Source organism: Hyalella azteca, unplaced genomic scaffold, assembly GCF_000764305.2.
Source record: "Hyalella azteca isolate HAZT.00-mixed unplaced genomic scaffold, Hazt_2.0.2 contig5371, whole genome shotgun sequence".
NCBI classification, from domain to species: domain Eukaryota; kingdom Metazoa; phylum Arthropoda; class Malacostraca; order Amphipoda; family Hyalellidae; genus Hyalella; species Hyalella azteca.
The window spans coordinates 6316-21470 of record NW_025935565.1 but is presented as its reverse complement, the minus strand read 5'-3'; the positions used below and the strand labels follow the sequence as shown (position 1 = coordinate 21470).

General features: G+C 41.7%; 1 protein-coding gene across 1 annotated transcript in view; it reads right to left on the bottom strand.

Annotated features, from left to right (window-relative positions):
* The window catches only part of LOC108679435 (oxysterol-binding protein-related protein 3), a 14779-nt gene extending 2460 nt beyond the window's left edge, over window positions 1-12319 (bottom strand). The window contains exons 1-17 of the mRNA XM_047880402.1: window positions 12043-12319; window positions 11255-11330; window positions 10359-10486; window positions 9541-9708; window positions 8985-9141; window positions 8116-8196; window positions 7718-7860; window positions 7017-7301; window positions 6420-6740; window positions 6026-6158; window positions 5654-5796; window positions 4536-4851; window positions 3998-4161; window positions 3034-3246; window positions 2605-2722; window positions 1296-1465; window positions 89-279 (exon numbers count right to left, since the gene is read on the bottom strand). Coding sequence (XP_047736358.1) covers window positions 89-279; window positions 1296-1465; window positions 2605-2722; window positions 3034-3246; window positions 3998-4161; window positions 4536-4851; window positions 5654-5796; window positions 6026-6158; window positions 6420-6740; window positions 7017-7301; window positions 7718-7860; window positions 8116-8196; window positions 8985-9141; window positions 9541-9708; window positions 10359-10486; window positions 11255-11330; window positions 12043-12147 — 2912 coding nt within the window. The 5' untranslated portion in view covers window positions 12148-12319. The remainder of the gene's footprint in view (window positions 1-88; window positions 280-1295; window positions 1466-2604; window positions 2723-3033; window positions 3247-3997; window positions 4162-4535; window positions 4852-5653; window positions 5797-6025; window positions 6159-6419; window positions 6741-7016; window positions 7302-7717; window positions 7861-8115; window positions 8197-8984; window positions 9142-9540; window positions 9709-10358; window positions 10487-11254; window positions 11331-12042) is intronic.
* Window positions 12320-15155: the final 2836 nt, after the last annotated feature.

The window sequence follows — 15155 nt, the reverse complement described above, 5'->3', positions numbered from 1 at the left end:
GTATAGGCGCCTATCATCACCTGGTGAAGCCGTAGTAGAGGCGCCTATCATCACCTGGTGAAGCCGTAGTAGAGGCGCCTATCATCACCTGGTGAAGCCGTAGTAGAGGTGGCTGTTGTCAGGCATGGACCCAGGACGCCACACGACCCTGGCGGAGGGCGCGTGTCCGCAGTACAGCGACTCGCTCCACTTGCCGAAGAGGTTGTGCAGGACGGCGCCCGTCGTGTCGTCCACGATGGTGCCGTACACTTCGTGCCGCTTTGACGACCACGAGCTCGCCTGAACATGAACAATTTTACACACTTTAAGAACGTCACTGAAATCTCATTATAAGAATTAATTAACAATATGTACTGAAAAATGTAATGAACCAGTGCAAAGATTTGCATGGCCTTCTCGTACATCTTAATTTAAAATGAGCCTGCAGCGATAATACCCTTAACTGATCAACAATTGTACAACAAATATGATTCTCAGTTTAGTGCAACACTGAAGAAGTGGCGTGAAGTTAAGGGTAGGAAAATTCTCGCTCAAATGATGAATTGGCTAGAAAAAGATAGCATTTTTATGGTAATTCGGGATAAATTAGACATTACACGATTTTTGTTGAGCTCGAGTTGACAATGAATTCTATTATATGAGGAGAGATGAATCAATGGCATATTAGCCATAACATTAGGTGCTAATAACCAAGATATTTATATCTGCATGCAAAAATTTACGAGAGTCCTACTGCCTAGTTTATCATAACTCATTTCATGATACACTAAAAAATTTCGAATTATTGATGAGGGGCAGCATGGTTATGAACCGTATTCGGATCAAAGTTTTAAAAAGTGATAATAGAGCCCTAGATACACGCAATAGCGGATACATGTGGCATAAAGGAGGTTTGGTGTAGATATTGGGAAGACGCTTCAGTAGCTGATGCCCAGAACGCTAACGTTGTCACACTTTAAGGCTAACGCTCATTAGTTTACTTTGCCTACTGACTCTATGGAAGTAGAAGCTGACCTTGAGTAAATTGAGTCTGACCTTGAATAAAGTGAGGCTGACCTTGAAGAACTTGAAGCTGACCTTGAATAAATTGAGGCTGACCTGGAGTGAATTGAGGCTGACCTTGAGTAAATTGAGGCTGACCTGGAGTGAATTGAGGCTGACCTTGAGTGAATTGAGGCTGACCTTGAGTAAATTGAGGCTGACCTGGAGTGAATTGAGGCTGACCTTGAGTTCTTGAGTGAATTAAGGCTGACCTTGAGTAAATTAAGGCTGACCTCGAATAAATTGAGGCTGACCTTGAGGAAGTTTAGTCTGCATGTGAGGTGCTCAGGAGCGTTGGTGATGACCGCCTCGCCGTACTGGTCGACCCAGCGCGCGCCGCCCCCGAACAGGTTATGTACACACGACGTCACTTTGTTCCACTCGTACACGTCTGCGTGCTGGTGGAACGTCAGGTGCACCGTACCTGCAGTGCGGCAAGGGCTCAAGTCTGACACAGTTGTGACATCAACACAAAAATTTCATCCTGGGAATTATTAAGATGTGCATAACTCATACGAACAACTGATGACATCAACAAAAAAATTAATCCTGGAAGGTTTGAGGTGTGCATAATACATACAACTGATGGCATCAACAACAAAAATTCATTCTGGGAACTATCAAGATGTGCATAATACATATCCATGAAAAAACCCCATACTCCATAGCCAAGAAAATTTAGAGTTCCATGTAGAACTAGAAATGGGATCATTCCATGAGAAATGAAACATGGATGAGCTGGCCCACATGAAGTTTTATATGAAGGTCACCCTGCATGACTTCGAGCCCAAGACAACGTAGCCTAGAAAGATGTGAAGGGATTTTTCAGCTAAAGCAGTGACTATTGGACATTATGGACTCAACATTACAATAGCTTCTACTGCTTTTACTCCACACAACAAATAAATTTATCTCTGATGATCTCAGGAACAAGTTTTCCAACGTTTAAAAATAAATAATAGATTTCATATTATATTTGGGTGATGTTGTCCACATGAATAGTTCTTTAACCAATTTACCTTGAGTTTAACACAGATAAATATATAGGCAGCATATACTCACCACAAGTTTGAGAGGCACACTTATTCAAACAAATCAATGTAAGTTATTACGCAAAGGAGTAACGATGAGATGGCTTCGCAAACTTTTTAGCTAAAATTTATGCAAAAGTTTATTCATGCGACACATAATTCCGCGAAAAATTTAATGAAATCCATTATATCCTCTGAAATAAATGGGAATTCGAAACTTTCCTGTTGAATAATTATATAATATAGTCTGACAGCGCCAAATTTCTATCAAGAGTTGTTTCCTTGACATGGACGAAATTTCGTCTAGTACATACATACAATCTAGTACATACATACAATCCAATAATGACCAAGTAGGTAAGAAAACGTCTATATGAGCGAAAAGACGGTGATTAAATAGGTCGAAAATTTACACTCCAAAAGGATAGAAAAAAAGTTTAGATAAAAAGACATTTAGAAACAAAAACATTCGACAGATTATAAAAATAAAAAAATGCCAAGACCACGACCGTTAGACAGGACAACACCTCACCAGAAGGTTGGAACTCGAGGCTCTTGCCCCAGAATTTAGTCTTGATTCTGACGTCCTGCCAGAGCGTGAAGTTGGAGCCCGTGACGTGACATGCAGCCACTGGCGGGTGGTGGCTCACCTGAAGATTAAAGTCAGCGAGTCAAGGAAACTTCACTGTCAGCATATAAATCACTTGAAGTCTACACATCAAGAAGTAATGGCTTACATGAAATTAGACGCCATTTCAACAGAATAACATATATAAAGCCAGTATATCCAAGCCCAATAAAATAATGGCTTCAATACAAAACAAGTAATTGAAAAAGAAAATCATATTTCAAGCTAGTATATCAATCGAACTCTAGATTAAGTAAAAAATAAAACTTCTTCACAACAAAAAGCTATTGCAACATAAAGTCCACTTGAGTTCACTGTAGCCTGTACACTGACCTGCTCTGCGACGAACTTGAAGCCCTTGTCTTCCCTGATGCACTCGTAGGTCTCCCCCAGCAGGGGGTTGAAGGGCTTGTGCGCCGCCCTGTGTATGCTGGACGCGTATGCGCTCACAGCGAACGCCGCGACCTGCACCATGCGCTCGGCCGGGTCCTTCAGACCTGCCGCCTTGTCCAGCAGCTCGCTGTACTCCAGCTCCTCGCATACGCGCTGCTCAACACAAACCTTCATAATACCGGTACATCTATTTTGTGCTATTCTATTTTGTACTATTCTACTTTGTGCTCATCTATTTTGTGCTCATCTATTTTATGCTATTCTACTATGTGCTATTCTACTTTGTGCTCATCTATTTTGTGCAATTCTACTTTGTGCTCATCTATTTTGTGCTCGTCTATTTTGTGCTCGTCTATTTTGTGCAATTCTACTTTGTGCTATTCTATTTTGTGCTCATCTATTTTATGCTCATCTATTTTGTGCTCGTCTATTTTGTGCTCATCTATTTTGTGTTCATCTATTTTGTGCTCATCTATTTTGTGCTCATCTATTTTGTGCTCATCTATTTTGTGCTCATCTATTTTGTGCTCATCTCTTTTGTGCTCACTGGTGTGCAAGATTATCGGTTACTAACCATGTTTAATTATGAGTTTATGTTGAAACATCGTATATTTTGTACAGCAAGGCAGACTTTTTCAATGCAAACAAGTTTCGATGCAGGCAAGCTTTTTCGATGCAAGAGGGTAGGTTTAGTAACAATTTTTAATTTTTCATGAAATTGTTCATCGGTCATGAACTAAACTTGCACTAGAGCACTAAATTATGTCCACATGAATTGATCCATCTTCAATTAGAAATTAATTTAGTCCTTCAAAAGGCGAACTTGGAGCAAGTTAACTATTACGCAAGTTAACCATTATTATTATCAAACAATACTTTACTGGCGTCCAGATGGCCACCAGACAGCTGGCGCCCAGATGGCCACCAGACAGCCGGCGTCCAGATGGTCACCAGACAGCCGGCGTCCAGATGGCCACCAGACAGCGGGCGTCCAGATGGCCACCAGACAGCGGGCGTCCAGATGGCCACCAGACAGCCGGCGTCCAGATGGNCTCAGTGGCAGCGTCACTAGTGGTGCCAGACGCACAACTAACTTTCATTGAGCGCCTCAGTGGCAGCGTCACTAGTGGTGCCAGACGCACAACTAACTTTCATTGAGCGCCTCAGTGGCAGCGTCACTAGTAGTGCCAGACGCACAACTAACTTTCATTGAGCGCCTCAGTGGCAGCGTCACTAGTGGTGCCAGACGCACAACTAACTTTCATTGAGCGCCTCAGTGGCAGCGTCACTAGTAGTGTCAGCCGCACAACTAACTTTCATTGAGCGCCTCAGTGGCAGCGTCACTAGCGTCACTAGTAGTGCCAGACGCACAACTAACTTTCATTGAGCGCCTCAGTGGCAACGTCACTATCGTCACTAGTGGTGCCAGACGCACAACTAACTTTCATTGAGCGCCTCAGTGGCGGCGTCACTAGCGTCACTAGTGGTGCCAGACGCGGGAGACGAGCGGTCACTGGAAGAGTCAGAGATGTTGCCATCACTGCCACGGCCGTCCTCGCCCCTGGCAGCGCCCTCAGGGGCGTCGAAGTACTCAGAGGCGCTGAAGCAGGAGCTCGACTCGTAGCTCAGACTGGGCGCCAGGGGCGCGTGGGAGCGGTCGTCGGGGGGCGGCGCGGTGGGCGCCGGCAGCAGCGAGATGTCCGCATCAACGTAGATCCGGGAAAGTCTGTTTCGCAGCTCTGTGTTTTGCAGAATGGCCTGGGGTTTGAATGGAAATTAATTTTAATTCATTTCGAGAAGATGCGTTTAGAGCTTCAATGTTACGGTACCTATTGATAGAGAAGGAAAGTTTACATAGAAAATTTAAATTCTGTCCTTGAGGACAAAAATAGAGCACTGACTATAATTGCAAAAACACGTTAATATATGTAAGATTAGTAAATTAGGTTAAATTTTGGAAAGATAACCCATTTTTGTTAGCAGTGCAATGCATTCTGGATATATGATTAACAAACAAGTATACATCGTTGCTAGAAAGTGCACTGTTTTGCCATAGCAAAAAAGACGGGGTCTTTCTTTGAATTTGATAAAACTAAACGTTGAGTTTCTTAGAAAGCAGGGATTACGAAACTCAAGGAATTGCAATGTTACGGCTTCACCACGACACTCATGCTCGAGCTAAGCACAATACTGATACTTCACAACTTTTACTACAATCTGAAACCCAAGAAATATCAGAAAATGCAATGGATATCCACAAATCCGAGCATAAAAACATGTGTGATTATTTTTAACAGTCCGAAACTCTCTAAATTTAACAAAGAATTCAGACTGACTTCTCATTTTCGAATCTAAAAAGTGAACAGGAACAACTTTAGGTATATTTAGATGAGTAAACAACAACTTTAGGTATATTTAGATTAGTAAACAACAACTTTAGGTATATTTAGATGAGTAAACAACAAGTTTAGGTATATTTAGATGAGTAAACAACAACTTTAGGAATATTTAAGTAAGTAAACTAAGACAAGGCTAAGCAAAGATACGAATGAAGCCTGACCGCGTTGAGGTGCTGCGTTAGGGTGGCGATGGTGGCGGCGGCGGCGTCGCTATGACCGCCCACGGCTGCTGACGCCACCGCGCGCTGTAGCTGCTCCCTCTCAGCGCACAGGCTCGAGTACAGCGACTGCAGCTGACTCAGCACTGCTCAGCACATACAGTATACTTTATCACTCACTCTCATCACTCTTAGCACAGTATAACTGCACTCACTCTACCACACATACCAGACGCCCGACAGTATACGTTATCACTCACTCTCATCACTCTTAGCACAGTATAACTGCACTCACTCTACCACACATACCAGACGCCCGACAGTATACCTAATCACTCACTCTCAGCACTCTTAGCACAGTATAACTGCACTCACTCTGCCCAGCCAGCACGGCGAAGTCTTCCCCTGAGGTTGCCCTTCCTCCCCCTCCGGGCAGCGGGGCGTGGGTGGCGTCCAGGGAGATGGACGGCGGGCCAGAACCCCCCGGGGGATACAGACTCCCCCCGTGCTGGGCAATTATAACAGATTCATTACAAAACGAGTACTCTCTCTCTCTTAGTTGTACCTACATTTCTAATTCTTTGTAAAGATAATGACATGCCAGATCACAAATTCTAGTACAAATCCAAACTTCTCAAGTGCACTGAAAATATATTAATAAAATACTAATAAACAAACATGTCTAGTCATTGTAATTATGAATATCAAAAAAATCATGTTATTAATTCTTAAATTGTTCGGCAGAAGAAACTGTTGCCGCCTGACATACAAGCAAGTTAGCCGCTGAGGAGGTCGAGTTGAGTGTCGTGGTGGAGGCAACGGCGGTTTGGTTGCATTGGTTGCTGGCTTGGTAGAAGCCTCCTGCGAGCGCCGTGACGTTGGTGGAATACGAGTGGTTCGAGGCGCCGTCCGAGCAGCTGGGCGGGCGGGAGTTGGTGGAGTTGGCGGAGGAGTGGGTGGAAAGAGGGGCTGATGGGGGGAAGAACTGGGGGGTACTTGGAGGGTTGGGGAATGAGGGGTTAGGCGTCGTCTGGGACAGGGCGGGGTTGCTGTTGCTCAGCGGGCGCAAATCGATCAGGTTGCCGCCAGCCTGCATTTTAAATAACGGGTTAAATTGCATGGACTTCACCCTGGCACAAGACAGATGACCAAAAATTATTTCAATTTGTAAATGGTAAGCAGCTAATCATTAAGTTCATTTTGAATAGTTTAACGGCTGCTTCGTTTCAGGAACTTTTATATTCCCAGTTAGCAAAATAATATAAATTGAGTCAGAATTGCAATCCAAGCAGCTCAAAAACTAACCAAACTTAAGTATTTTGTCAAGAGTTTCCAAGAGAAACCTGCCGGAATTCGCGACACTCGCCATTGAGCTTTGCTGCAACAGGAGCTGCTGCGTGATGTCCTCGGAGCGCGTCGACGACCTGTCCCCAGGCTGCGACAGCTGGTGCAGGAGGGGAGGAGGAGCGGAATGCAAGCCCCTCATGGAAGCCTCAGGGGCCGTCAGGGGCGAGGGGACGAGAGGGACCTGCCCTCCTGCCGCCGGCGCGAGGTCCTGACTCAGGCTGTTGCTCGCCGACTTTTGGCTTTGCTTTTTGCGCAAACGGAATTTGCGGCGTGTTTTCGTAGAGGACGGAGTAACAGGCTCAGGCTGAACAAGCAAGATGAATGTCATTATGAGCTAGTAATGAATCTAAATGGAAAGCCAACAAATGCAAGGCATTCTCAGAAATTCTGAAGCACAGATGCAAGGCCGAGAGCATTAAGATCCGCAAGCCAAGCATAAATTGCAGCAAAATTCCTCACATGGAATGAAAATTTTGTATGATATTGAAATTGCTAAGCAAGAATCATTAAAATTCTAACCAGTAAACAAGAAAAAACCCGTCAGAATGAGGTTTCTTTAATGGTGGCTATATTGCGTGCTGGTTGTTATGGTGGTGCAGGGTGATGTTCTGATGGAGGCTACATCTCCTGTTGGTTGTGGTGCAGGGTGAGGTTCTGATGGAGGCTACCATCACCTGTTGGTTGTGGTGCAGGGTGAGGTTCTGATGGAGGCTACATCACCTGCTGGTTATGGTGCAGGGTGAGGTTCTGATGGAGGCTGCAGAGCTGATTTAAGGTTCTGTCAGCAGCAGCGAAATAAGAGCTCAAGCTCGCCAAAGACGATCCATCCAGCAGCCAAGGTCTCAGCGTCCCACCCCCAACTTCTGCAATAATTGATAAATTTCACATATACTCCAGACAAATAAAAAAAACAGAAGCAGTTAATAAGTTAAAATAAGTTATTTTAAGCACATCTTATGCAGTAACTCTAATCATTAGAGTATTTTAAGGTCTTATTTTAACATATTTAAATACATTCCTCCTACAAGATCATTAAATGTATCCAAAACTTCCTTAGTTTTAGTCTGTCATTAATTTGAACCTGTTCTCCTGAATCCTTCTTATAAACAGCAACTGACCACTTCTGACAAGGGTGCCCGTTAATGACCCAGGAAGGGCAGCGGAGTTTGGTCCCAGGCATGGAATACCCCCCACTGGCTCTGGGAGGAGAAGGGGCAAGGGTGCAGGGTGCAGGTTAACGGTTAACTGTTATCTGTTAACTGTTAACCGTTAACTGTTATCTGTAAACTGTTAACTGTTGACCGTTAACCGTTAACAGGGTAGACAGGGTCAGGGGTAGACAGGGTATAGTGAAGCGGTAAGCAGTGTACCGCAGCTCCCATTTCTTTAAATAAAGTTTTCAAAATTTAGGAGAAAGCAAGGTTGATGATTTATAAAGTATCAATTCATGACTTTCAGAAGGAGCAAAGTCTTTTACATAGCACAATTGATGCAAGCACGGACTTTAAGCAGCTTGAGTACATCTTTAATTCCAAAGGAAGGGTGAACAAGGGGAATAAACAATACCTTTAGGCTATGTGTATTATACATCTTTGGAATAAAGTTTTTAGTTATCTAAAAACAAAGAAACGACATTATTGCCCAACTGTTTCTCAAATTATTTAAATATCAGATTGTAAATTGAGCCTCTAAAACATCATTTAAATTAAATTGGCACTTTAATCATAAACAAATGAAGCTTTTGGACTTGAACAAGACAACAACCACCATGCATCTGACATAGATGCAATATTCGTAACAGTTGCTCTTGGCGGACCATGTAAACAGCATCAATTCTAAGCCAGATACCTGAAGAACGGTGAACAAGTGGGAACTACTGAAACTTGTTAGAGCAGCAAGTCATAAAGAAGCCTTGACAATTGAATTAGATAGGCAAGGTAAGAAATGAGTGCTTTTTCTGCAGGATTTCCTACTAGAGGAGTCACACCAGTAGGGGAGTCATCAGAAGGGGAGGCTGGGGACAGAAGAGCAGGAACGCCAGAGCCGGGGGAAGGATGCTCGCTGTAGAGCATCTGGTGCTGCTTACGTAGTCTGTGCTGCTTCAGCTGTTCCACCCATTGCAAGTAGTTTTCCTGCGACTCACACTGTCAATAAGAAACAATTTCTTCTAATTTGTTACAAAGATAAGGTGAAGTAAGGGTTAAAAGTTCCATCTAGCATCTTGAAACAGAATAACTCATTTTTTGATAGCTTCTTAAATTGGATGTTCACATTCACCTTCCCATTTTTAGCGCATTTTCTCATTTATGGAAAAAATGCACTATTGTGCTCGCCATATCCAACCGTCCGGCTGTCTGTCTGTCCGTGACCTCACGTTTTCGTCAACGAGAAAATGCGCGCTCTGTCACTCAGTGCAGTGAGTACTGACTTATATTTTTGTATAATGCATCTAAAATCAAACTACCTAGCAAATGGAAGCCTGCAAAAACAAAGCTTTTCCTTTAAGAAATTTTTTCTTAGATGCAAAATAAATATTTTCTCACTCTTATATGGAGGATATTGGCATCAGCATCAATATCTATTCTTCGTCGGGATGCCTTGGTGCTGATAACAGAAAAACCAATGTCCATGGAGCCATGCTTCTTGCCTCTGGCCAGATCTGCTGCATTCTTAGCGTAGGTTAGGATGCTCTGCTCCAGTACAAAATACCTCTGTTGGTAAAAGTAATCAGTCAGTAAATTTATTTTTCAATATTTTGGTTCACAAATAAAATCTAACCAAAATTACGGTACAGTTGGTCACAGAACATTTCATTTGTGCAATGAAATGACACATTCAACTATTGTGTTACTGAAACATCATCCCCAATTATTATTCCAATAGCATTTTGATTGAATAAACACTATCAGCAACTTATTCCTGTCATGCATGAGCTATGGTAAAAAAAATCACTAACTTTATTGCAAAAATACTTTTTGAGACAAATGAATCATTATTTAAAATTCATAAGAAACAGTTGTGAATAAAAAAAAGTATGTATGTAAAAGTAATGCATAAAACTTTTCATTTATACCTCAAAGTTGCAGAAAATCACAGTGAACTGTTACCAAGGCACAAGTTATAGATTTCAAACTGCCAAGTGCTCATAGGTTTGTAATAAATATTTCTCTAAGCCTGAAATCGACATTGTCCAAGATATTGCACTGAATAAAAGTATAACTTTGTGTCAGACATCTCAACAGAAACAAAATGTCTCTGCTTTGGATTTTAGATGGATTTGGGCACTTGCAATACACAAAAGGCTATGAAATATTACACATATCATCAGATTAAACTGGCAAGTAATTATTGAAATACCAACCTTATGCCATCCTTTGAGAGGCCACTTGCGTCTCTTGTGGAGAAAGCCTTCAAACTTCCCAGGTGTGAACTCAAACCTCTGACCTTGCTTAAGGCCAGAAAGAATTTCCCATTCTCCTTTCTTTGTGACTGTAACATAAAAATTTGATGAATGCATGAATCTGATTACATCTCTAACAAATTTATAATTGAGCAATATCCAAAACATTGAAATGAATGTTAAGTTTAAACTCAGCTATCTAATGGAAAAAGAATTTAAATGACCAATAGCTTGATTTCTATAGGTCATCAAAGTATCTTTAGATTCAAACACCCTCTTGATTGACACACTTACAAACCTCAACACTTGAGGTGAAATAATATTGCCCTCCAAACTGAATCCTATAACTCTATTGGATGTCAAATGCCACATTCCATGCATTCACCAGGCTGGTCTGAACTTCTACACAGTAAATCCATTTCCCTCTATCAAGTCGGCTATCATTTCATGATATTATGGAAAGTCTTTATTAATAAGGTCATGAAGGTAGACACTATTAATTCAGGATAGGGTAGTTAATTGATATCCTCAATACTATCAACCATTACTAATAAATAATGGCCAAGTGATATCTCTGCATAAGAATGTTGTTTCAAAGAACACATGCTTCTCATTTCAAAATGAAGCCCAGGTGGGTAGGTGGGCAGTTTCTATGGCAGGTATATATACATATATTTCAGCTGCAACTCTACTTGTTATATATGGCCTGAATTTTTGATTTTATACCCATCTTCTAATGTTGGGCACATATGAAAAAAACTTCCAAATGCTTTATCATTTTATTTTTATTTATAAAATTAATTAAATAATTTTAGCATTGCAACTTTACAAATTGGAGCTATTAATGATAATCTCACCTGGTTGATGCTGGTCATAGGATCTTGATATATGCTGCGAGTCTCCTGAAACGCTATTGCTATCAGCAGATCCATCCTGAAACAAGTAATTAAATCTAAATCAGGCAAGAGAATGAACAATTGAGTATTGGTATCATCAAACAGGAAAATAAGGTTCCAATTTCATCTATTCATATGGCTTTTTCCTAATTTCTTCATGGGAAAATAAGAAAAATGATCTATTTTTGCATGGGATTGCTTTTTTAAAATTGCCTGAGAAACATAGTGTCAACCCAGAGATTTTTTAGAATTGCCTAGTTCATTTTGAACCTCCTCATCTACTCAAGATTTAAACAAATATATTGAAGATGAAAGTGATGATATCCATGATTACATTATTTACATGTTAGCCTACTTCACTGGTCTACTTGTGAGACAGTGGGACTCAAAAAGAAATTAGGAAAAGTATAAAAAATTCTCTGCTTTAACACCATGGCACAGTGTGAAATGATCATTTTCATCTGCAATTTTAGGAAAATTTTACCCAATATTCCACATTGTCATAGAGGCAAATCAGAGGTTTTTCAGAATCAGTTCATTTTTAATGTCCTTATCTACTCAATATTTAAACCAATATCTCATGTATGATAATTCTGGTACCATCCATGACACTTTGCTAAATTGCTAGTCTACTTAGACTTTAAAAGACTCAAAGTTGAACTTGAGGAAGAGTCTAAAATACTCCTTGCTTTGCCTCTGTGGTCAAACTATACTCTGTACCAAGTCTATAATCTATAGTGATAACTCACTGATTCAGATCCATGTTGCAGCAGCTGTTGAACAGAAGCAGAAGCCAACTTAAGCTTATTTTTTTTGCGTCTCTGCAAGGTCGGCTTTCTTGAACAGCCCTCCATTTCTTGCAGGGAACTTACACTTTATCAATGCATAGAAAGTTTTTAGAGGAATTTTGATCTGTAAATTTTTTTTACCAAATTTAAGAAAAATTGCTTGGCATTTGGCTAACAATAACATGTCATTCTGCCGTACTTTTGCGACAACTACAGAAACTGATGGCATTAACACTGCAAGTGCTGAAAGGCATGGATGAAGCAAGCAGAATATGGTTTCGGATTTCAGCAAAACATTGTTTAGATCACTTGGACGGACAGGCGTAAGTCGCTTTGTCGCAATTTATTGTAGTACTCAAACTCGAGTAACTTGATTGTCTGATCATTGTCATACAGTTGAATAATTTCTGTGCATTAATCTGTTTTATATACAAGTTAGGGTGTAGAAACTACATTTGAGGCTTCGAATCACTAAAATTGACCGCAATATACGGCTTTAGGTGGATAGCAGTGTCATAGTGAGCGGAAGGCAACAATACACTAGCTCCTCTCAATTATCTACATTTGATTCATACAGTGATACTGATTGGTACGCAGCCGTGCACCACCAAATTTGTGCACCAATCAGCCTTGAAAGGAACGCCTAGCATATTTCCGGATGACCACCAATCAGCCGTGGATTAAGCCATCTGTCGGTAACCAGCCCATGACATCATCTTGCTTTAAATATTAGGAGCTTTACGCCACCATATTCTGAAACGAATAGCCCAGAGAGTAATGGTTGTCCACCACTGAACCTTGCACCAAATCATCACTTCATACCCTGACTTTAGCTTGAACTGTAACTTGCAGACAACGGACTGTGACCAACCAGCCCAGGTTGCCTGTGGAACTGCATGCATCCCGCCGTCAATGCCGTGCACCACCAGACTGTCACTTTTAGCTCACAGCATTGGGGGTTAGGTTTCAGAAAGCATATTTCTGTTCCAAAATCTATAGTCCTTTGACAAGCGACTTCTACAGCTTTGCTAAATTACATAACTTTTAGCTCACAGCATCTGAGAATAGGTTTCAGATAGCATAGTTCTGTTCCAAAATTTATTGACGTACGATGCGTGGTCATTTGACCATAGGCTGATTCAACACACAGGACAGATACGGACCGCTGCGGCACACTCCGTCCGGGTGGGGTAAAATTTTTTTGCATATTTGCAGATGACGCTGGGCCATACGAAGTCAGGCTTATTTTCCTGTGGGCTGATTGGTCTATTTCAATGGATGTGATCTCACTGCAAAGTGACAAACAACAACCAGAGATTTTTTAGAATCAGTTCATTTTTAATTTCCTCATTTACTCAAGACTTAAACCAATTTCTTATGTAAGATAATGCTGGTATCCATGATACTTTACTGGTCTACTTATAGGACTCAAAAATGAACTTTAGGGAGAGTCTAAAAAATTCTCTGCTTTGCCACTATGGGCCACTGATCTGTCTGGTGGCCTGCAGCTGATAATGTTAGGGAGCGCAGCCGTCCAGTGCGTGCACCACCAATTTTGAGCACCAATAAGCCCTGAATCCAACGCCTTAAATCTCTCTGGATCTACACCAATCAGCCGTGCACCACTCGGCTTTGTCCTCTTCCGGCCTTGACCACCAACTGCCGTGCACCACCAGGCCACAGATTGAATATGACTCCTAGGCATTGTTAAATTACGTTATTTTACGTTCACCGCATGTGAGGTTAGGTTTCCACCATTTCAGATAGCATAGTTGGAAGTTCTATTAAAAATTTTATTGTCCTTTGACAAGTGGCCGTTTGACTGAGGGCTGGTTTGACCCACAGCCTAGATACGGACGGCTTGAAGTGTTGAAGGCTACATTCCGGAAGGCAGAAATCATGATGGTCCATTACATTCAGGGCAGTTGTGATCTTCGGCAGGCGACCCCTTCAGGGATGGGATCATGATAGCCCATTCGAAGCAAGGCAGTGGCGGTCTCTGACAGGCGTCCCTTATGGGATGCATGCCAGAGGCCAGCATTGCCCAAGACCAGCATATCTTTCATCCTCCTTTCCGTGCGTAAGCCTGCTAAAGGGCAGAGTAGACTAAGGGATTATATGTTAAAGGGACCGGCTACCCTCCAGAAAAACTTCTACAGTTATTATCTGATCATCATGAAACTTCACATACATACGTAAAATGTAAAAAAAATAACATTTTGCTTCCATGAATTTTGCGAAGACATTTATAGAAAACGTTAAATTGATAGAAAATGGCTAAAAATGGGTACTTTAGAAAATCTATCTCCTCCTACAAATATCATCCTACAACATCGAAACATGTATCATTCGATTTGTAAAGACCATAGCTATAGATTCAAACATGGGTTTTTTCATTTTCCCCATAGTTTTTTTATGCGTGTTTTTCTCATTTTTCCCCCCCTCCCCCCCCCCTTCTCCCCCATATAAAAAACAAACCAGACAGAAATTCAAAAAAGTGATGTTCAAATCGATAGGTATGGTCTTTACAAATCAAATGGTATATGTCTCATTGCTGTAAGCTTGAAAACTGTAGGAGGAGAAAGGTTTGCCATGAGAGCAATAGAAGGTTTTCACCACGCCCAATAAACCTGGGCGCGGCATGTAAAATGACGTAAAAGAGTCGTAACATAGCCTAGATACCGTAACTAAGCCTCAAACCAAGTCAGCAAGGCTTAGAGCGACTGGCTGCACACCTCTCACCTTGCTGTCATGATGGTCACTGACTGCATTGGCGACAGCAGGCTGTATTTATAGTCCCGGCTTCCATTTACGCCCATAGCAATTAGTGAAGGCCCCCAAACACCGCCCCTCCCCCCCGTGTACGCGCATCGTGTACATAAAAATGCACATAGTAAGATGTTTCGGGTACCGTTCGACGTATCAGAAAGTAAGCTTTAAGATGAGCATAAGCACCAGATAATGCCATAATTGGCCGCTTTACATCAGACGTTCCTTTTTAGTTTTTAGTGTGTCCAGCCTTCGAATTAATCCCATAGACTTTACTGAAGGGCCCTTGAAACTGCCTCCCTTTA